Source organism: Amblyomma mixtum, chromosome 3, assembly GCF_055824585.1.
Source record: "Amblyomma mixtum isolate Tamu chromosome 3, ASM5582458v1, whole genome shotgun sequence".
Classification (NCBI taxonomy): domain Eukaryota; kingdom Metazoa; phylum Arthropoda; class Arachnida; order Ixodida; family Ixodidae; genus Amblyomma; species Amblyomma mixtum.
The window spans coordinates 318,814,041-318,835,410 of NC_143014.1; the positions used below are offsets into that span (position 1 = coordinate 318,814,041).

The 21,370-nt window shown below is 45.0% G+C and overlaps 1 protein-coding gene across 1 annotated transcript; it reads left to right on the forward strand.

Annotated features, from left to right (window-relative positions):
- The first annotated feature begins 9,324 nt into the window (after nucleotides 1-9,324).
- On the forward strand, nucleotides 9,325-21,164 carry LOC149355743 (uncharacterized). Its single transcript, XM_089583994.1, has 5 exons — nucleotides 9,325-9,894; nucleotides 10,000-10,059; nucleotides 17,853-17,950; nucleotides 18,670-18,890; nucleotides 19,723-21,164. Exons 2-5 carry the CDS (start codon nucleotides 10,014-10,016, stop codon nucleotides 19,841-19,843), a joined length of 486 nt encoding a protein of 161 aa, XP_089440120.1. The 5' UTR covers nucleotides 9,325-9,894; nucleotides 10,000-10,013; the 3' UTR covers nucleotides 19,844-21,164.
- Nucleotides 21,165-21,370: the final 206 nt, after the last annotated feature.

Here is a 21,370-nt window from a genome sequence, read left to right on the forward strand (position 1 = left end):
GCGGCATACACCGGCCAGGAACTGCGCCAGTCGGAATTAACTTTTTCTACTACGCATAGCATTCCCTCGATCCTCGATCATCCTTTCAGCAAGGTGGAGACGCTGCATGCATGCTCGATCGTCCAGAGCTTCCTCGATCGGGCAACGAAACCAGTGCCCATATTCTACGCGGGAGCGCGCGCCCGCACCGATTTTCGTAGTCACGAGGAATTCATACGCCAGCGCACCTTTCAGTCGGGGATTAAGGTGACTGAATGCAGCGCACAGCGCTATAAGCGCGGCAAAGACGTGCAGCGAATTGCTCGCGCTGAACGACCGCGCAAATATTTTTTTTTTTCATGGCGCGACGTTTCTGTTTAAATAATTTTCACCAAGCAGGAAAGCGCCCTGCACTTGCATTGACTGTTGAAGCCAAGCGCAGTGAGTACACTGAAGTCCCCTCGAGGCATCTGTGTTGTCATGAGAAGCCGCACAACTCATGTGCGGCTCTCCTTCAGTCTTTATCTCCCAAACTCCCCTCCCTACGCAGAGTAGCATGCCAGCGATATTGAAACACCGGCTAAATTCTCTGTATTTCATTAAAGAGTCTCTCTCTCTCTGGCGATGTGTATCATTGAAAACATTAAACTCGCCCACCTAGCACCGCGATGTCAAGTGAACATATTCCTTGACGCTGGATTCATGATCTCTATGCAGTTAATTCCCAGCCCCCTGTATGTCACACTAAGTGAATGGGGATTAACCATCACATCACACCAACTGGCCAGCTCCACTGGCTGGAGGACCTTCTTTGAAAGGCATTTGCGTAAAAATTCTTCGTATCACTAGGGTATACGGCAACTTAATTGACAGCAGTAACAGAATTTTGGTTCCCGGAACACACCCATGGAACATGTAACGCTGCATCAAAAATAAGTGCAGCCAGTTTTGAGGCTTTGAGGTTTTGAGGATTGTTCTCGCAATCACTCTCCGAAGGTACCATTCCAGACGACTGGGAAGTGGGGAAGGTCGTTCCCGTCCACAAATCAGGTAGTACTGATTCACCTCTTAATTATCGCCCCATTTCATTAACAAGTGTACCGTGCAAAATCATGGAACATGTCATTTACTCTCAAATCATGCAATCTTTGGATTCAAATAATTTCTTCCATCCATCACAGCATGGATTTCGCAAGGGGTTCTCCTGCGAAACTCAACTAGCCATTTTTCTACATGATATTCACGCCAACCTTGATACTAACCTGCAAACTGACTCCATTTTCTTAGATTTCGCTAAGGCATTCGACAAAGTACCTCATCAACGCTTGCTTCTTAAACTCTCCCAGTTGAAGTATACATCCGAACATAATTGCATGGATTAAAGCTTTCCTCACGCATCACTCTCAGTCCGTCGTCATTAATAACCAACTTTCCAACCCGCTTCCAGTAACCTCTGGCGTCCCACAGGGTTCTGTTCTCGGTCCTTTGTTATTCCTCATATACATTAATGATTTACCCCAGCATGTATCTTGTCACATCCGCTTATTCGCCGATGATTGCGTCATTTATCGCTCAGTGACTAACCATTCTGACCAAGAATCCCTTCAGGCAGACCTGCGCCATGTGCAAGACTGGTGCTACCAGTGGATGATGATGCTCAACTCTAACAAATGCAAGTGCATGTCCTTTCCCCGCCGTCGAAATCCTCTTGTTTTCAAATACACAGTCTGCAATTCCCCAGTTGACCTCGTCCAGTCATATAAATACTTAGGAGTCACCATTTCTAATGATTTATCTTGGCGTTTGCACGTGACTAACCTGATATCATCTGCTAATAAAACACTAGGTTTCTTAAAACATCACCTACGGGAAGCCCCACAACACGTAAGACTACAAGCGTACATCTCATTCATTAGAAATAAACTTGAATACGCATCACCCATCTGGAGCCCTTATCAAGAATATTTAACACACGCTATCGAATCTTTTCAAAACAGGGCTATCAGATTCATGCACTCCTCATACTAGTACGATGTCAGCATATCATCCCTCAAATCGTAGTCAGGTCTAGCTAATCTTTCTAGTCGCCGTCGCATAGCCAGTCTTGTCCTGTTTCACAAGTTCTTTTATTCACCACTAAAACAAGAACCATACATTTGCGCACTTCCACAATGTAGGTCCCACCGCATCGGTCGATCATTCTCTTCCAAGTTTTGCGTCCACGTGGCCGTACCACTGTTTTTGCCAACTCATTTTTTTCTCGTGCAGCAGCTGACTGGAACGGCCTTCCCCATAATATTACTGCCATAACATGTTCATCATCATTTTCAAGCACTGTTGATTCCTGCATTTCGTAAACCCCACCCCTTATGTAACACCCTGGAAAAGGGTCTTTAAGGAAAATAAAGTGATGTGATGTGATCTACAAACATGATTTATTACACACACTAGGCCACAACAACAAAGCAGAGGGAGTAATAAATGTTGGACAGGAACGTGCATTATTCTTTACACTTAAAAGCAGCAAACATTTTAAACACATGAAGAAACAAGGATGACAAAGCATCATACTATCAGGCTGCAAGGCCAGGTATATCCTTATGTCTACAGACCAGATTTTAGGCAAATGCCTATTTTTTTCAAGGCATCATAGGCGCACCATTTTTACATATGAGCATGAATTAGGCGTTCACGACATGTTTAATACACATTTGATGGTGCCATAAATGCCTATTTTGGGCGTCAGCGCCTATAAATGCCGATTTCCAACGTTGGTGCCTAAAAATGCCCTATTTTGAAGAAAATGGCCCTGATATACGTTGTGGTTTTGTTTTCAGATTCTCTTTGTTTTCGAATCCATTTCGGTTTTGAGTTGAACCCACACATGGCAACATTAAATGACTTCGTCACTTGGGTGTGGTGAACACTACTCCAACGCCGACTGTGTAGACAATGTCAACCACATCAGCCAAAAATATCGAAATAACCTTTTTCCTGTTTCTGCCGTTTTGTAGTTACAGCTTGTAAACTCTGGCCGTTAAAATGGTAGTTGACCAGATGGTGCTACATTTTGGAAAGTACATGAAGTACGTAAGTTTCGTCCACATAATTCCCAGTGGGTTCCAGTTGACTGCAAATTGTTCCATAAGCTGGCTGGATAAAGTTTAACTGGATAAAATTTGCCATATTGGTAATCTGCCTTATGATCATTCCTTGTGCCTCATCTGCATGTCATCCTAATCAAATAGCCTTTGGCGGCAGTTTTCTTGGAGTAGGCCGCACTGGACAGCTGAGAGCCGTGCCAGTCGTGCGTGCATACGGAACACATTCATGCACTCAAACAATGTTTGATGCTTGTATGAATATCACTCTTTTGGCGTCACTCCTATGTCATATTATCTCAACCCTTCAATCGAAATGGTTTCCTACAAGCACACTCCTGTAACATCTGTTGGTGTGGAGCGTTCCTTTTCAGCTTACAAGCTTGTTCTCAATGAGAAGAGGCACAATTTTGAGCCCACCAACATGGAGACGTTGCTTGTGTGCTACTGCTTTCATGACTTTAGCAGTGATTACTATATGAACGGTGTTTATTTATTATGAATCCCCAGTGGATGTACGTAGGCCCGTGCTGAACTATATAATTATTTTCGGCATATAAAGCATCACCAGCACTAAGCGGCTACATTTTTAGCATCTCGTACTTATGGTTTCCAGACCCTTTTAATAGCAAGCACCATTTTAAGTCCGCGTGACTTCCGACACTTGGAGCCACTAACTATAAAACGCAGTTTACACAAATGGCGACACATTTATTAATGTTAAAGCACCGTGCATGCCTGCAAGAGATAAGTTTAATTCCTATGAGGATGACTCTGAACACATGTCGGATGCTTTAAAGTCACATTTGCATCAATTGCTAAATGCACGGCCTCTTGTTTTACTATTGTGCACGACAAGCAAATTGTTTGTTTTCAGGTATGCCAACGCATTTTAAAAGGCTTTGTAACCATCTCTTTTGCTCTGCTGAAGCATGCGTGTTGTACGAAAAGCTTCACGACAGCTTTAAAAAGAGTGCTTCTAAGGTTCGCACACAATGGTTAAGATCTCAAATCATTCCGGCTGTTTTTACTTTATGGCAGATATTGCGTGCTGATGTTCGGATCTGATAAGTGCAATTTTGATGCAGTTTATAGTGCCTATTTTTCTTTTTAGGTGCCTAAAATCAAATCTTAACCACCTATTTTTGGCGCCTAAAACATGCCTTCTTGGTGCCTAAAAATCCGGCCTCTACTTATGTCTTATAAATCCCATCAACAGACTTTGTCAGCATACATGGCAATGTGTTCTCTCTTGCATTATTTGCACTAAATACTTTGAAGCATAAATGTTCCAAGAATAAAAGAAACTTTGAGATTAGTGTAATATTGTCACGTAGTTGTGATGGCTGCAGTTTGGCAGTCAGGTAGACAGCAAAACGGCTTCCAAAGAAACACTGTTGGGCTGTTTCCCACCCACAAAGAACTGAACGACTCGGCAGCGGTGTAGCAACAAGCGTGCTTGGCGGTCGTCGAAGACAATGCCTGCCGCTTGTGGCCGTGCTGAATTTATAACTGACGACGAACTTTTGACAATGTGACAATATGGAGCAACCTCCCGTCACAATCTGAAGATTGGTGTAATTGCTGCTAACTGCAATGAATTTCATGGCCACAAGTTTGAAAAAAGTTAAACACACTGAAGAGCTACCTTAAAGGAATACAAAAATAAAAATACACTGAAACTACCTTCATGAACTGCACATCATACATCACTACCAGATCAATCTCTTTCCTTCTGGTTGGGCACTTCACACAAGTATGAAACATTATTAATACTAAAGAAAACACATTGCAGAGACACATCATCAAGGGAGTGCAAACAATTATTCTGATCAGCCGGTGGGTGCTGACACTGCATGATATGTAGGACATCAAACACAAGTGGTGAAACAAGAAGCCTTTGGGAGTGAAAATATATACAGCCTGCAATCTCATAAGTTCCAAGTACATAACAATATGAGCCGTCTACCATTTTAACATAACAAGAGCTGGTCTTTTTTGGAGTCAAATAATCCGAACTGTGTATAATAATGCTGCCAATTTGTGCTCGAAAGTACCTAGACATCTGAGGAATGCAGCCAAAGTGTGAATTGAAAATCATTTTTAGCTGCTCGGGAAATGAAGGAACAGGGTGTGGCACACCTAGAGCACATGTCTGGTAGCTGTTTGTGTGCTAAGCGCCAATATTTTTCTTGGCAAAAGCCAAATGAGCTGGGAGCTCCAAATTTCTTTCTGAGCTTCGATAGCACTGCTGCATTATGCACCGTTCAGCGACCTGCATAGGCACCAGCTTGGCTGCTGACACAAGCCGCAGTGCACGGCCAATCCCATCTTCAAAAGGAACCGTGGACACACCCCATAATGGGCCAAACATGCGCGTAGCCTTAGAAAGGTGCAGCAGCTGGTGAACATTATATGTCATAGCTGCCTCACCATAGAGCCTCGCTGCTATCCCTAGTAGCACAGTATGTAACTGCAACGTTGCCACAACATTGCCAATGTTGTACTATGTTGCGCTAACATTCTTCAACATTAGATAATGTTGCTGCAATGTTACCAAGCAACTTGCTGATAACGTTGCTCTGAAGTGGTCTTTTCACATTGCAGCAATATTGTCAAATGATGAATAAATGTTGAACCACATACGATGGCACTGCTATAACATTCATGCTATAGGTTAATATGCCCTCTCTGGCTATTTCTGAAGCCCAAATAGAAAAGTCGGTACCAGATCACTTCCCCTCACCGTGAGAGTATTAATTTGTTTATTAATTTTTACTTCGATTGCAAGTTTGCATGTGGTGTGTATGCAAATGGTGACACTAAGGTAGAAAGATATATTTCTATCTGAAATATTTTTAAACAGCTGGAATTACTTTGTTTTTAATTAAACAGGCAGACAAAATTAAAACTGCCGAAGAAATTTAGTTCTGGTTTCACTGACGCCCTGCAGTCTAATGGTCCAAATCCAAACCGCGGCTACTCGCGGCCGCGCCGAGAGACAAATTCCAATCCTGCGGCGTGCGCTGGTCCGAGAACTCGCGTGTCAGCGGCAGTCATGGCAAGATTTTCACGTTTTTTGTTCTTCTAGTACAGTTTTTTGGCGGTCGTCGTGCCCGCACTGCTGTGTTTCGTTGTGGTTTCACTGGAATTCAGCTGAAACAACAAAGGCTTGCCCAGAGGATGACCTCAATGGTGAGTGATTTCTAGACTTGCATTGTTGTGCTGTGACCTGTGTTGGTTGGCACAAAGCCAGTAGTGTATATATGTTACCCATGCCCTGCGTGATAGTTTGATAAAGTGCTACATTCGTTGTATCATGAAGAGAATGAAGTGTTCGCTAATCGAGGTGTCATTTCGGCAACGACGCCGAAGAACAGCAGAGGCTGTTCACGACGAACTAGAAAACTGTTTTCGTCAAGGGTACCCACGATGGTGAGAGCCGGCTTTTGCGGGTACGCATCACGAAATGCTACCCTGTTTGGCAGTTGTCAGTCTTGATAATGGTCATGGCAGCAGATTGTGCGCAACAGGAGCAGAACAGTTTCAAGATGCCTTTTCATCGCATTATGTTATTTTATCCTCTTTATCAGCGCCGGTCGAGGACGCAGTTGAAAGCCGCAGTTCTCACTTGTCAGATTTTAGCACCGCTAGCAGCATCCCTGACATAGAAAGTGCAACGTAAGAGTTGTCGCGAATTTCTGACAATGAGGAGTTGGTGGGTTATGAAGATAGGATGACACCTGAGTCTGGTTCCGCTACTCAATGTCTAGAGCACGACTTGCGCGTGTGGGCAATTAATAGCCAATTGCCTGCTTCTCACCTGCATTCCCTGCTTAAAGTGCTGAAGCCATACCATCCAGAGTTACCCACGGATTCTAGAAAATTACTAAAGACGCAGAGGCATAGTGATCCAGCGGTGATGAGCGATGGTCATTACCACTACTTTGGAATTTTTCGTTCTCTGGAAGAACAAGTTGTGCATGTTCCTTAACGTCTGCACTTTGTGCGAGGGCATTACACCAGTTCTCATGCATTCTACTGGAAGATAGCATAGATCCAGCGACATTGTAAGCAAGGAACCAGAATTTATTCTTTCACTTAACACTGACGCTGCTGCATCATGCCAGTAGTGTAGTCTTTGCCCTCTCATTCTTAATCAGATGTATACTCTTATAACCAACATTTATGGGACTGCGCAGCGATTTGCACCAAGGGTAGGAAAAGTTTTGGTTTTATGGGGTTTAACGTCCCAAAGGGTAAGAAAAGTGAAATATTCATTGGAATTCAATCATCCATCATCATCAGCCGGACTATACTCGCAGCAGGGCGACAGCCTCTCCCATATTCCCCAAATTAGCCCTTTCCTGTGTTAGCTGCATCCACTTGACCCCTGCACCCATCATCAGTTTGTGATCTAGCTTATGTAGCCCACGAAGAATCGGCCGTTAGCAACTATGCCTTTCAAATTGTGCACAGCAGTGAGGCTGAAAAAGACTATAGGCTGGGCCTGCCCTCTTCGCTCAGTTTACTTTGTCGGCCACCTGCCATGGCACAATTGAGGGAAGACAAAGGGAGTGATGTGCAACCACCTCCAGCCGCGTCTTCATCTACAAACGCCCTTGTGGTTTTAAGCAATTGAATGGCCGTCCCCATGGCTGACACCAGTAGGTCCGCTTGTAAGGCAGGATTCAAGCCAGACAGCAGCACTGGCCATTGCTGTGAGATGCGGGAATGGGAATTTTTGTTTGTATATTATTTGCTTGCTTTTGAGGAATTTTAGTTGGCATGAATAGTCGATGTCTTTTTTGTAATGAATGCATTTTTAGCCACTTTCAGAACAATTTGTTGCTCAGGGTGTTAAAATATGCTCGCGCTGCCAGGGAAGCGCGGATTTTTTCTCACTATTTTGGTTTGAGCCAAGTGACTGGACATAAGTTCTTTGTACAGAGCTGTCCAATGTCTGTGCTCATTGAGGATTATAAAAGATTTGTTATTAGACTTGTACCCACCAAGATGCTTATATTAGGAAATTTTTGGTTCTTTCTTTTTTTTGCAGGGATGCAGCTTTGCTTGTCACATCATGAATTAGAAGAGACCATCATTGTGAGCAGCTGGAGGCTACCAGAAGATAAGCATATTTTAGACGTGCTAAATTGTTCAGGCAAATGTTGAGAGTACTTTAAATTTGTAGTTTTCCAGTGCAACGGTGCATGACCAAAGAAGGGAAGAAGGATACTTGAAGAAAACAGCGCAGCAACAGGGACAAGAGAGAAGATGAGACAGGTGCTGACTAGCAACTGAAGGTTTATTGAAAAGGAATGCATAAAATATACTCTCTTCGCAACCAAGAGCGTGCATGAGCTGCGCAAACAACACTGATAACCTGTCAACTTCAGTCATGGTGGTCAGGATACAATAGTTCACAATCATTAACAAGGACGGATGGCCGTTCATGGCTGTGAACTGTTGAATCTTGACCACCATGACAGAAGTTGATAGCTTATCAGTGTTGTTCGCGCAGCTCATGCACGCTCTTGGTTGTGAAGAGAGTATATTTTAAGTGTTCCTTTTCAATAAACCTTCAGTTGCTAGTCAGCACCTGTCCCATCTTCTTTCTTGTGCCTGTTGCTGCGCTGTTTTCTTCAACTTGCCGTTTTACTGAAGTTGGGAAGAAGGATAAAACACAGCACTCACTGACAACTGGTTATTTAACGGCACAGACACTGCTTAAATGCCTGCAGACCAGCGGAGCAGGAAAAAAACAAACTTATCACACCTTTATCATCAAAACTATGAAAGAAACATCATTTCTGTGTTATATGATACAACTGAAGTATTGCTCGCACATTGTGAACCAGCTTTTTTAATATGATGCGTCTCTGTCCCTTCACAAGTGGCTTGCTTCTGCTAAGGATCTTCACACTTGAAAATCTCTGTACAATCACTGCAGTGCTTGACAAGTTTGGAACCTGTCCTCATTCTTTAGATCTCCTGCATGCAGTTTGCATTTACGGGCCTGTAGCATTTTGCCTCCATCGAAATGCAACCACCGCGGCCAGGATAGAACCCGTGTCTTAACAGGCCAGCAGCCGAGCACCATAACCACTGAACTGCCGTGGCGGCTCATGTATGTGTGTGTGTTCCGTAGGGCTGGAAAACTATGAACTTAAATCAGTGATGCTAACCAGGCCAACAACTAACTCTGCTGTTCATAATACCTCTGCTCCTTGTTTCTAATGGCCAATTAGGTGGCACTGCTACTTTGTTTATTTGTTGCAATTTTGTGCACAAAATGAATGTCTTATATTTGGGAAACACAAAGTCCAGGTGGTGTATGTTTGCAAGGTGTGCTATTGTTGTGTAGATAGTTTACTGAAGTGTTTTGTATTTCTAACATGCCAGTTGAGAGGTGTGTGTGCATTTTCATGCTATGGTAATGTGCCTAGTAACTGTTTAAAACATTAGCTCTGGTTCTTGTTCCTGAGTAGCTCACATGTGTGCTGCTCATCCCTTTTTTCTTAGCTAAGCTACTTCATCAAATTGCATGTTGTAGGTGTCACCATGCATGTATATCTTAGAGCTTAAAGTAAGTGCTCTTGGAAGTCATCTTAAGGTGAATTCGCACGGTGGACTGAATTGCAAATCTTGAGGGTGAACTGTGCATTATGTGGCTTGACGTCACGAATTGACGCCAACCAATTGGTGTCTGCAGATGGAAAGAGGAGGGCGTTTTTTTTCTATTAGGACAAGATCTGCTGTTTTCATCTCATGTGTGAATGCTTTCAGCATGCGGACACTGCCTTTACTTGAGGTGATGCTAGAGATCTTTTTGCGACCTCATCCGTTGTGTGAATATACTACCTTTGATGTGCATTTTGGTGTAAGGACATGAACTCTAACTATACCTAATTCACAGAACTGGCCCCAGCAATGACATCCATCAATGGGGCTAGTGGCAGTGGGCCAGACGAGTTTGGTGAGCGAACCTTCTTGTGATGCATGCCATTTTTTATTTTTCATAATCAAATCGGCCTAAGAAAATGTTCACTGCAAACAACGGATTTGTCCAATGAGCGCCTGTTAACCCTGTCCTGTGCCACTTGAGGGCGCCTTATCCCCTAAAACTTCTACTCTCATCCTTCCACCATCTCTGCTGTGCCCCTAACTTTGACTGTATGTGCTACATTGACCTTTCTTGAAATTGGTTACATACCCTTCCCAGGCCCCATTTCTTTCTGTACTTTTTATCTCTACTTTGTGTCGCTCTCCTACTCTACTGTGTGATTACATCTATACCTTTCGATAGCTTGCCGTCCTGCCTTCAGTTGCATTTCAAGCCTTTTCATTAAGCTTCATGTTTCTTTCCCATAGTTATCTAATAATTAAAAGCTTTTTAATTGATTGACATCCCCTTTCTTGTGAATTAACAAAATATATTAGCATTATTCTGGTCGTCTGGTACATTCAAAGTTGTTAGGCGTTGTACCGTGTACAGGTTGAAAAGTTTTCTGGCACAGTGTTCCTGCTGTCCTTCAGCAGATGCGCAGTTAATTGAACCTGACGTCTTTTTTTTTCTTTTTGCATTGCCTATGAGGCTTGCTGTACTGTCCCTTTCATTTTTGGCAGGATATGCGATTTTTCTGAACTGCTCTCGCTCCGCAGTGTTCTGCTGTGTCTTTAAGGCTCGTTTATGGGGGTTCAACGTCCCAAAGCGACTCGGGCTATGAGGGACGTGGTAGTGGAGGCCTCCGGAAATTTCGACCAGCTGAGGTTCTTTAACGTGCACTGACATCGCACAGCACACGGGCCCCTGGAACTTCGCCTCCATCGAAATTCCATTGCCGCAGCTGGATCGAACTCTCGTCATTTGGGTCAGCAGCCAAGCGTTATAACCACTGAGCCACTGCGGCCACGGTTGTCACTTGTCACTTAGCCCTCATTATTTCACCAGTTATCTTTTTAGCCATCAGTGTTAGTGTAGTTTGAAAGGGTGTACGCTAAAAAAGACGTACACAGGGAAAAGATAGAGACGACAGGAAAGAAGCGCAACTTCCAACTTTAATGACAACAAAAGAAGCCAGGCGCACATATATATCCGCTGATAAACAGATATGAGCTGCGTGATGGAGCGTGACCCCATCAACCAAACATAAGACAGCGCAAAAAATGCATATCTAAGTGACATTAAAAGAAACCCAAGAAAGTGAACATATCAAACACCTGCCGAGGTAAGGTAAAAAAGTGGGATTCGTATCGGCTGACAACAATGCATAACAACATGGGAAAACAGAGCTGTATGAAAGATGACACTGAAAAAGAGGATAACACCATAAAAAAGGCTAACAACATGACGAAATTTTTAACAAAGAACAAGTGAAAGATGGAGATAAAAACCGTGTAAAGGGTGGTAAATAAAGGCACATTGGAACATCTAAAAGGAAACTAAAACATAGAGAGGCGAACGGGTTAATAGTCTAGATGTACCCATCCAGAAAGGCAAGTTCATTTCTAGACAGGTTAATGGAAGGCGTGCTAACGCACTTGTCTTTCCTGAGGTGAATAAAAAAGGCCTCGATTACTTCTCTTTCTGTCTTGTCCTGAGCCTTAGCTAGAAACTTGGTTTCATTAAACTTGGGGTAGCAGTTCTGGCAACTGCTGCAGTGTAATGGAAGGTTACCTCCAGACCTGTTCTTCATGGTGACGTTGTGCCTGCGGGCGCGCTCATTGAAACATTTCCCGGTTTGACCCACATACACTTTGCCGCACGTCAAGGGAATCTCGTACACAACATTGGCAGTGCATTGTGTGTACACGGTTTGATGCTTGATATTACAGGCCTTCTTAACACGCTTCCTGGTCACCATCGGACATAATTTCGCCAGTTTGCAAGTAGCCGAAAAAACCAGCCTAACCCCGTGACGAGACGCAACTTTCTTTAAATTGTGTGAAAGACCATGCAGGTAAGGTATAACCTGCACAGGTTTCCGTTCTGTTTGATGTTTAGCATGCTCAGAGTTTTTAATTTTTTGCAAAAGGTTTTCAGACATGTTCGTGACCAGATTTGCAGGGTAACCTGCAGCAGAAATTCGGTCGATCTGGCACTGGAAACTTTCACCTATCTTGTGGCCGCAGGATTTTTCTAATGCAGATTTCATGCAAAGAGATACTATGCCAAGCTTTACCAGCTTGGAGTGGGCACTATCATAGGGCAAAAGTGACTTCTTTGAGTGCGGCTGATAAGACCAACACACATGATAATTTGTAAAAATAAGCTGTAAGTCAAGAAACTGGAGTCGATCATGATCTGCTCGTTCATGCGTGAATTTTAGACCCCTCGATGAAGAACAGAAGGTAGTGAGAATTTGGACTACAAGTGTATCAGCAGCACAGTATGAAGGTGCGTTAAGAAGGACAAGATAATCGTCGACGTATCTGAAAATACGTGTTATCCCTGTGTCCTTCAAGCTAGCTTCAAGGCGCCGGTCAAATGACGCCAGAAAAATTCCGCATAAGACCGGTGCGACTGAGGAACCTATACAAATTCCGGCTTTTTGCAAGTAAAACTCATCCTGGAAGCAAATAACAGTGGAATCCAAATAAAACAATAGTAGGTCCAGAAATTTTTCAGTTGTGACACCGGCAGAATTTTGAAACCTGACTTCGCCAAATTCTTCCAAATGTTCACGAACAGCATCCAACAACCCGTCGTGAGGCACAGAGTAAAATAAGTCCTCAACGTCAATTGAAAAACCAGTTGTGGCCGATACCTTGCCTCCCTCCAGTACCTGCACCACTTCCTTTGAGCTTCGAACGAGGTAAGGGTAAGCGCCAGCTATTCTGTCCAGTTGGCACCGAAGGAAGTCACCCACAACTTTTTGCCACGTATCCCTTTCAGACACAATGGCACGTAGTGGACAAGCAGGCTTATGCGTTTTACCTGAAAAGAATATTTCGAGGCATCCTGTCTCAGCTCCTTTGACCGCCTCGGAGCATGCTAAACATCAAACAGAACGGAAACCTGTGCAGGTTATACCTTACCTGCATGGTCTTTCACACAATTTAAAGAAAGTTGCGTCTCGTCACGGGGTTAGGCTGGTTTTTTCGGCTACTTGCAAACTGGCGAAATTATGTCCGATGGTGACCAGGAAGCGTGTTAAGAAGGCCTGTAATATCAAGCATCAAACCGTGTACACACAATGCACTGCCAATGTTGTGTACGAGATTCCCTTGACGTGCGGCAAAGTGTATGTGGGTCAAACCGGGAAATGTTTCAATGAGCGCGCCCGCAGGCACAACGTCACCATGAAGAACAGGTCTGGAGGTAACCTTCCGTTACACTGCAGCAGTTGCCAGAACTGCTACCCCAAGTTTAATGAAACCAAGTTTCTAGCTAAGGCTCAGGACAAGACTGAAAGAGAAGTAATCGAGGCCTTTTTTATTCACCTCAGGAAAGACAAGTGCGTTAGCACGCCTTCCATTAACCTGTCTAGAAATGAACTTGCCTTTCTGGATGGGTACATCTAGACTATTAACCCGTTCGCCTCTCTATGTTTTATTGTCCTTTTAGATGTTCCAATGTGCCTTTATTTACCACCCTTTACACGGTTTTTATCTCCATCTTTCACTTGTTCTTTGTTAAAAATTTCGTCATGTTGTTAGCCTTTTTTATGGTGTTATCCTCTTTTTCAGTGTCGTCTTTCATACAGCTCAGTTTTCCCATGTTGTTATGCATTGTTGTCAGCCGATACGAATCCCACTTTTTTACCTTACCTCGGCAGGTGTTTGATATGTTCACTTTCTTGGGTTTCTTTTAATGTCACTTAGATATGCATTTTTTGCGCTGTCTTATGTTTGGTTGATGGGGTCACGCTCCATCACGCAGCTCATATCTGTTTATCAGCGGATATATATGTGCGCCTGGCTTCTTTTGTCGTCATTAAAGTTGGAAGTTGCGCTTCTTTCCTGTCGTCTCTATCTTTTTCCTGTGTACGTCTTTTTTAGCGCACACCCTTTCAAATATGAATATGTACCAACTAGCCCGTCAAAAAGCTTTACTACTGTTAGTGTAGCAGCCGATCAACTCTTCACTGAGATGTGTTTCTCATAGTATTAATGTTTCTACAAGTTTTAATACAGCATAACCCTGCTGATGTACTCCTCACGGGACTAAAAAAATTGGCTGTGGCTTAGCTCAGCTATGCCAGACATACGTAGCGAGAGGTAATGGACCTTCAGAGGCTAGGCGAACTCGTCGAGCTGCATTTTCACGGCGTCGCTTATTCAGACGTTCTGCACGTTCTTCCTCGGTCTCGTCGCCTTTGCCTTGTTTCGTTCCAACAGCTAAGCTTGGTTTGTTTCAGCCTCTCCGACTCGCTCTTCATCTCTGGCCACAACAGCTTCAACGAACCGCCCTCTTATACAGGCCGCTGCTCATTCATTCATAAATCTTTAATCACAAGGATGACCTGAGGCCCAAGGGGGAAGTGGGTTGGTTAGGTGAAGGTGAGGGTGTCGGTCTCTGATATGAAGTCTAGCAGGGCACTGAGCTTGCGCTTGGCGTCGGTACTGGGGGCCGTCCAGTCATCGTATGTCTGGATGTGGTAGGCAGAGGTGTAGCAGGCGCAGAGGCTCGCAGTGCCAGGACAGGTCCAGATCAGGTGGTGCAAATCAACAGAGTCAGCAGGGCAATCGGGGCAGCCGATCCTGGTTCGGTGCCATCGACTCGGGATGTCCGGGGTGTACGCTGCACCGGCTCGCACCTTGTGAGCGAGAACTTAAGCCGGGCGAGAAAGTCCAGAAGGAATGGATGGAGTAATGTCTGGGACAAAGTCCCACGACAAACCCCTCTGCTCTTGTTAAAGGCGTGTGATGATAGAGTCAGGTATTATGAGCGGGATGGGAGAACGATAAGGGTGGTCCGAGTTGGTCGGCTCACGTTAAGGCAATGCCGACGGTCTTCCTATAGCTGCGCGCCAGCAGCCTCGTGGGCAGTCCTGTTCCCGGTCCCTTGTGCGTGATTTCTGGGTGTCCAGTGAATGCATACGTAGACCTGGGAGGTCTCTTGCTGTGCCTACTGCTATCTCTGGCTCTCCTCCTCCTCTGACGTTGCACCAGATGGCGCGGCTCCATCTGGCAACGGTTGCTAGGCAGCGGCGCAAGAAGCGGTGTGACCACGGTGTGACCACCGCCGCAGTGAAAATGCTACTTTGCGACCAATAGCTCTTGCTACAAAAAAAAATGCAAGAGCGAGGAAACATTAGAGGCAGGAAGTAGGACAAATTTAAAAATGACAGGAATGAAGAACTAAACACATTTATTGCAGTGCTGGCACTTGAAAAAATCATGCAGCATTGTCTGCTGCATTTTCTTACGTCCGGTGAGGACTACTCATTTCTCCAGAATTTACGGGGCTATGTGGCTGTTGCGATCATTGCAAACATACTTTCTGAGAATGTCTAATGCCGCTACAGCCAACATAATGGTTGGTTCCAGCGGAGGCTAGCCCTCGTCCTCTTTGTTGCCACTGCTGTGTGCATCCAGAAGTCACAAAAGATGTGATGAGGTGCGGAAGGACAAAATCAATCGCGCCAGCCACACTAACACTAGCAGCACAATTACAAAGAAACAAGGATAGGTGAAGAAAAATTAGCTGTGGTTTAGCTCTGATTAAACATGGCGAGAAGCGGTAGCTTCATGTGGCTGCGCTTTGCAAAGCTTTGTTTGTTTCTAGTTTCTCGGCTTGTTGAAAGATTGTTGTTTCTTTGGACTTTGCCGCACGTAGCTACGTGAAACTACTGCTTCTCACCAGGTTTAACCGAAGCTAAACCACAGCTGATTTTTTCCTATACCCGTGGTGTTAGATTTTCTGCGTGTGGAGCGCTAATCTTCCTCTTTGTATTCTTCGTCTTCCTCTTGTTATTCCTCTTCAAACTCCTCTCGAAATCGCCTGTCACTGATCAATCATGAATCGCTCGAATCACAAATTACCATGATATTGCATGAGCGGCTGTGTAACCTAGCAGTTAGTATACAAGAAGCACATATACAGGGTGTCCCAGCTAAAAGTAACGAAGCTTGTAAAAAAGAGGATGATCCCTAGCCGAGTGAGACCAACTGAGGGTTGTTGCCAGTCGCGTGTCCTAGTCAGTAGTATTTTTTTTTTATTATGCAAACATGATTAAATAGCAGAGACTAATTAGCTAACTTTTTAATTATTGCCTACAGGAAGAAAGTGTCAATGCAGGAGTTGTAGATCCCTTTGAAAAATAACCGTTTGCCGTGTTTGGAGCCAAGTACCACTGATACAGCTTCTTTTATTTGACTTAAAAGAAAGCCCGCGAAATACAAAAAGAGCCACGTGATAGGGAAGCAGTTTCAGCGCTCCCAGACGACCAGCCAAGCAACGACATTCGCTTATCTTTGCAACGTTGTCCCGAACGGGGTTCGGCGTTTTGTGATGGTTGCGAGATATACGTAATTAACTCTCGCATCGGCGCTAGGGCGACCGTTTCTTCAGCGCGTGACGGTGCAAGTTAGCGGCACGGCCACATTCCTATCACTCGAGGCGAGGTTACGCGTGAAAAAGCGCTCCATGCGAGCCGCGCTTCACTTCCTTGAAAAGCAGCACCCGCTCACTTTCCATGACGCATAAGCAGTTCCTGGTGCATATCTCGCCACCTCCTCAAGACGCCAAAAGCTGTACGGGACAGCGTTGCAAACATAAGCGGATGTCTTTGCTTGATCGCTCGTTTGGGAGCGCTGTAACTGCTTCCCTATCACGTGGTTCTTTTTGTATTTCGCGGGCTTTCTTTTAAGTCAGATAAAAGGAGTTGTATCAGTGGTACTTAGCTGCAAACAAGGCAAACGATTATTTTTCTATGGGATCTACAACTCCTGCATTGACAATTTCTTCCTGAAAGCAATAATTAAAAAGTTAGCTAATTAGTCTTTGCTAATTAATCACGTTTGCATAATAAAAAAATACTGCAGACTAGGACACGCGACTATCAACAACCCTCAGTTGGTCTCACTCGTCTAGGGATCATCCTCTTTTTAACAAGCTTGGTTACTTTTAGCTGGGACACCCTGTATATCTCCAGTTTTATTGAATTGTCACACCGTGGGTCTGAAGCTTAGTGGTTAGCGCACCTGGCTCTCGCCCAATGGACCTGAGTTTGAATCCCACTGATTGTGAGGTTTATTTGTTTGTTTATTTTATTTGTGGCAGACTTGAAGGTCATGTTGCGTACATGGCGATCTCAGCCGTGCACCTGTAGCAGTGAAGCTACTACTTCAAAAAAGTGCAACCACTGTGGATGATGATGGCACAGCCTGTCTGAATGCCGTCTGCCTAACACAGTGGTGCTAGACATGCCAGGCCAAGTAAAGCCGCTTTAGAAGTAAACATATGACTGCCACTGTTTCTCATTTAGGCTGGCATGGGGTGTTATTTCACAAGTATTACTGTGTAGGAATGTGGCCGAAGTTACAATGCAACGAACAGCAGGGTTTATAATGCATGGAACCCTATTATCATCATGCCAGATCTAGACCACTACAATGTGTAGCAGCCAGGAAAATGCAGCACCCATCAACTCAGCAGCGACGTTCTACTGTGCAAAGCTTTCACTGTTACCTTGAGAGCAAAATACTTAATTTTTTTCATTTACTTGATAGCCCACAATGTCAAACTGAACTCAGTTTGCTTTTGCTTATATGTGCTGCTGAGGTGCATTGATATTTGTGTACATCCTTTTCTTGTCAAAAAAGTATGCTCAGCCGAGGAGATGGAGAGCGCCGCGGACTGCCAGCTCCAGCTGCCTGGTGGGCAGGACACTGTGATAGGTTCTGCTAGGGATGATGGAAAGGTGATTGTGCATGTTCTTAAGTCATATAGTGTATCAAATACCATAGTAGAGTGAGTGAATGATTCTTAATTAAATTGGGGCTGGTACATAGTGAAATGGGTACAGTTTAGAGGATGATGCTAGCTTACAGTAGAAACTTATACTAGTCCCAGTAAGTGTGCCGAAAAGGGTAGTGTGCAAAGCATAGATGTGTGGTTTCAGACAATATCATGTAAGGCACAGGTCAGCATTTCTAATTTGTCATTTTTGTACTTCATTACCTGACGATGCCATAATGGGTCTGCAGTTATTCTTGTCCTGAGGAAATTCTTAGTACACAAATAATTTTTGATCATGAGGAGGCTGCCTTGTTCTGTCAGGTATGCCTAGTTGTTGGTATGGGAAATTTATTCTCATTTCTGAAGTTTGTTTGAATTGGGGCAGAGAACATTATTTCAACTTTTGGCGGTATTTGACTCGGAATGAAGAGAAGCTAGAACTGTCAGAAGATTGTGCTATATATTTCATGTTGCACGCAAGCAATTTCTTTTTTTTCGAATTATAAGGCTAGAAATAAAAAATCTACTGATTTTGGACACTGCTCGCTGTAAAAGAGTGCATTCATGCCTACATAATTTTTATGTTTTTCAGCTGTTTGTTTTAAGTTATGAAATATTTAAAATCCCTTGATTCATTGCTGTTAATGTGTACAAATGCGAAATTCTCCACGTTTGCTGCAGGTCTATGCAGGCAGTGGGCTCTGGATGGAGCCTGGTGCCTGGCAGATGCTCCTGAGAGCACCAACAGACTCAATGTTCTGCCGCGGTGCTACTCAGGTGTATTGGACACCTGATGAGCTGAAGAGCCGCAGCGTGACTGGCGTGCTTTCAAATAAGTGCCGGTCTCTTGGCAGAACAGAGGCGAAACCGGCACTTACACCGGAAAAAGTCTTCTCTGAAAGGTGCTAGTGCTTTTTTTTTCTTTGCTTTGAGTAACACCTAGGCAATCAAACTTTGCTTCAGCCAAATACAGTCGCGCTCACTTACAGAAAGCGTGATAGTCATGGAGATCCTGTTCATTGTATCCGAGGTTTGTAACAACTGCAATGTCCTTATTGCATCCAAAACTGCAAAGTCGGGCAAAAGTGACGTTTAGTTTTTGCAAGGTGTGTTATGCCCATACGTTTCTTCATGCAGGCTCTATCACAGCACTTTCAGAGATCTCCACACTGTTTGTGTGGCTCTCGCTAAGATCCGTTCTGCCAGTAACCTGATTTATCTATTTGGTTGTGAAATTAGCGTTCTCAACGACTGGTGGCAAGTCATTGTGCGCGTTCTCCGATCTTGCTGCGACAAAGATAGTGCAATTGACATATCTGCACAGAATGTATAAATAGCATTGCCCGTTGTTTCGAGTAATCTCTGTCTTTGGTTTTCATGCAAGCATCTCAATGCATCCAACAACACACAGCAGACGCGGAGTGGGTAGGCCCATGTGTCGTCAGCAATCAGAGGTTGCCAGACAAGCAGTCAGTTCGCAAAGGAAACGAAAATCGTTTTAAAGATATCTGCCGCACGGAATCAACTGAAAGTTTTGGGTATAGTAATTTAATGTGTTGGGAATTAAATGCTACAACAAGGGTATGCACGAAAGTAGGCTTCATGGCCCCTTTAATGGCGAACATTCGTTTCTGTGTTTTTTACAATGAGAGTGGTAATTCTGAATCTCACTTTTGCATTTATCATGTATCTAGTTGTGTTCAAATGTGGCCTATTTTGTGTTCTATTGTGCAGCTCTGTTTCATATCTACATGGGAGACATACCAAAGGAGCTTGCAGAGAAGAGACTGAAAGCCGTGCGCATGCACCTCTCACAGAAGCTGGGGGACGTGCAACGAAAAATTGGAGGTCATGATGTATAAATTTATTTTGCCACTTACCTATGCCGAAGCCGTCAGGCGTCCCCGCCCAGAAACGTTCGTTTCGTACCAGCATCCACCGCAGTCGACACCATTTCGTCCTGCCTGGCCACCACCGCAACGTTTCCGTCCATGGCGGACACCGGACAACCTACCCATTTGTTATGTCTGCGGCATTCCTGGCCATGTGATGCGTCCCTGCCGCCGCCAAGTGTTGTCCCCTGCTGCCAATACTGACCCTCGAGGTTACGCCTACGCCCCTCCCCAGCCTTTTCACCGCACTTCGCCTTCTGAGACCACTGCTTCCTCCGATCTCAGGCCGTCTATTCGCCGCCGTGCTCCATCTCCGCGTCGTCGCTCGGTTTCCCCGATGCGCCGTCGTCCCTCTTCCCCTTCGGAAAACTAGTGCCCGCAGTTCCGGAGGCAAGAACTGCTTGCTCGTCACCAAGCTCAAGACCTCGACTTTCTCCGACAAATTTGATCGCGGTTTCTGTGGAGGGCACCGATGCTTTCGCGCTTGTTGACACCAGTGCTGCTGTATCTGTACTAAGTGAGAAATTGTGCCGCCAGTTACGAAAAGTGATGACTCCGCTATATGTTTTTATGCTTCGCGCCGCTAATTCGCAACTTATTGCGCCTTTGGGGGCATGTACAGCCCGAGTTACTATTCAGGACGTTCTGTATATTGTTGAATTCATCGTCTTCCCATGGCCGTCTCACGACGTCATCTTAGGCTGGGACTTTCTCTCCCAACATGACGTTGTCATCGACTGCGCTCGTTCCGAAGTCGCCCTTCTTCCCTTCGGCGACGACTCTGTGAACGCTTCCACTAACTTGTGCTCCAAGCTGACTGTGGCTGATGACGTCATGATCCCGCCGTGCTCTGCTGTGCTCGCCTCTGTTCATTGCGACTCTGGATCCAACGGCCCTGTCATCTTCATCCCGTCCGACTCCTCTGCTTCTCGCCACTGTCTACCCCTGCCATTCGCCGTGCTTGCCGTCTCAGCCGGCTGCAGCGCCTTGCCCCTGACGAATCCATTCCTGTGCCCCTCCACTCTTCTTCGTGGTGAATGCTTGGGATGTGTCCAGCCTTTCGCTTCCGTCGTCGCCTGGGACCCTTCTGAGGACGACTCCTGCCGCCTGCAAGTGTCTTCACTTACTTCCTCCTCACCGTCTCCTGATCCCGTTCCCGAGGCCGTCTTTGTGGGCTCAATCGACACAAATCTTTCGCCACCGGAGAAGACCCAGCTTGCGGCCCTGCTAGATAAGTTTCGGTCATCGTTTGACTTCTCTCACCACCGTTTTGGTCGCACTTCAGCTGTTACACAACGGATCGACACTGGCGCCCATTTGCCGTTGCGCCAACGACCATATCGCGTCTCGGCCACCGAACGCCAGGTTATCGACACCCAGGTCAATGATATGCTGCAGCGTGGCGTCATACAACCATCACACAGTCCTTGGGCTTCCCCCGTCGTCCTTGTCACCAAGAAAGACGGCTCTATCCGCTTTTGCGTTGACTA

Excerpts from the sequence above, each read along its gene's own strand:
- LOC149355743 (XM_089583994.1), top strand. The coding sequence starts at position 10,014 with ATGACATCCATCAATGGGGCTAGTGGCAGTGGGCCAGACGAGTTTG. Across the intron at positions 10,060-17,852 it reads CAGTGGGCCAGACGAGTTTG|TATGCTCAGCCGAGGAGATG; the intron begins GTGAGCGAACCT and ends TTGTCAAAAAAG. Across the intron at positions 17,951-18,669 it reads CTGCTAGGGATGATGGAAAG|GTCTATGCAGGCAGTGGGCT; the intron begins GTGATTGTGCAT and ends CGTTTGCTGCAG.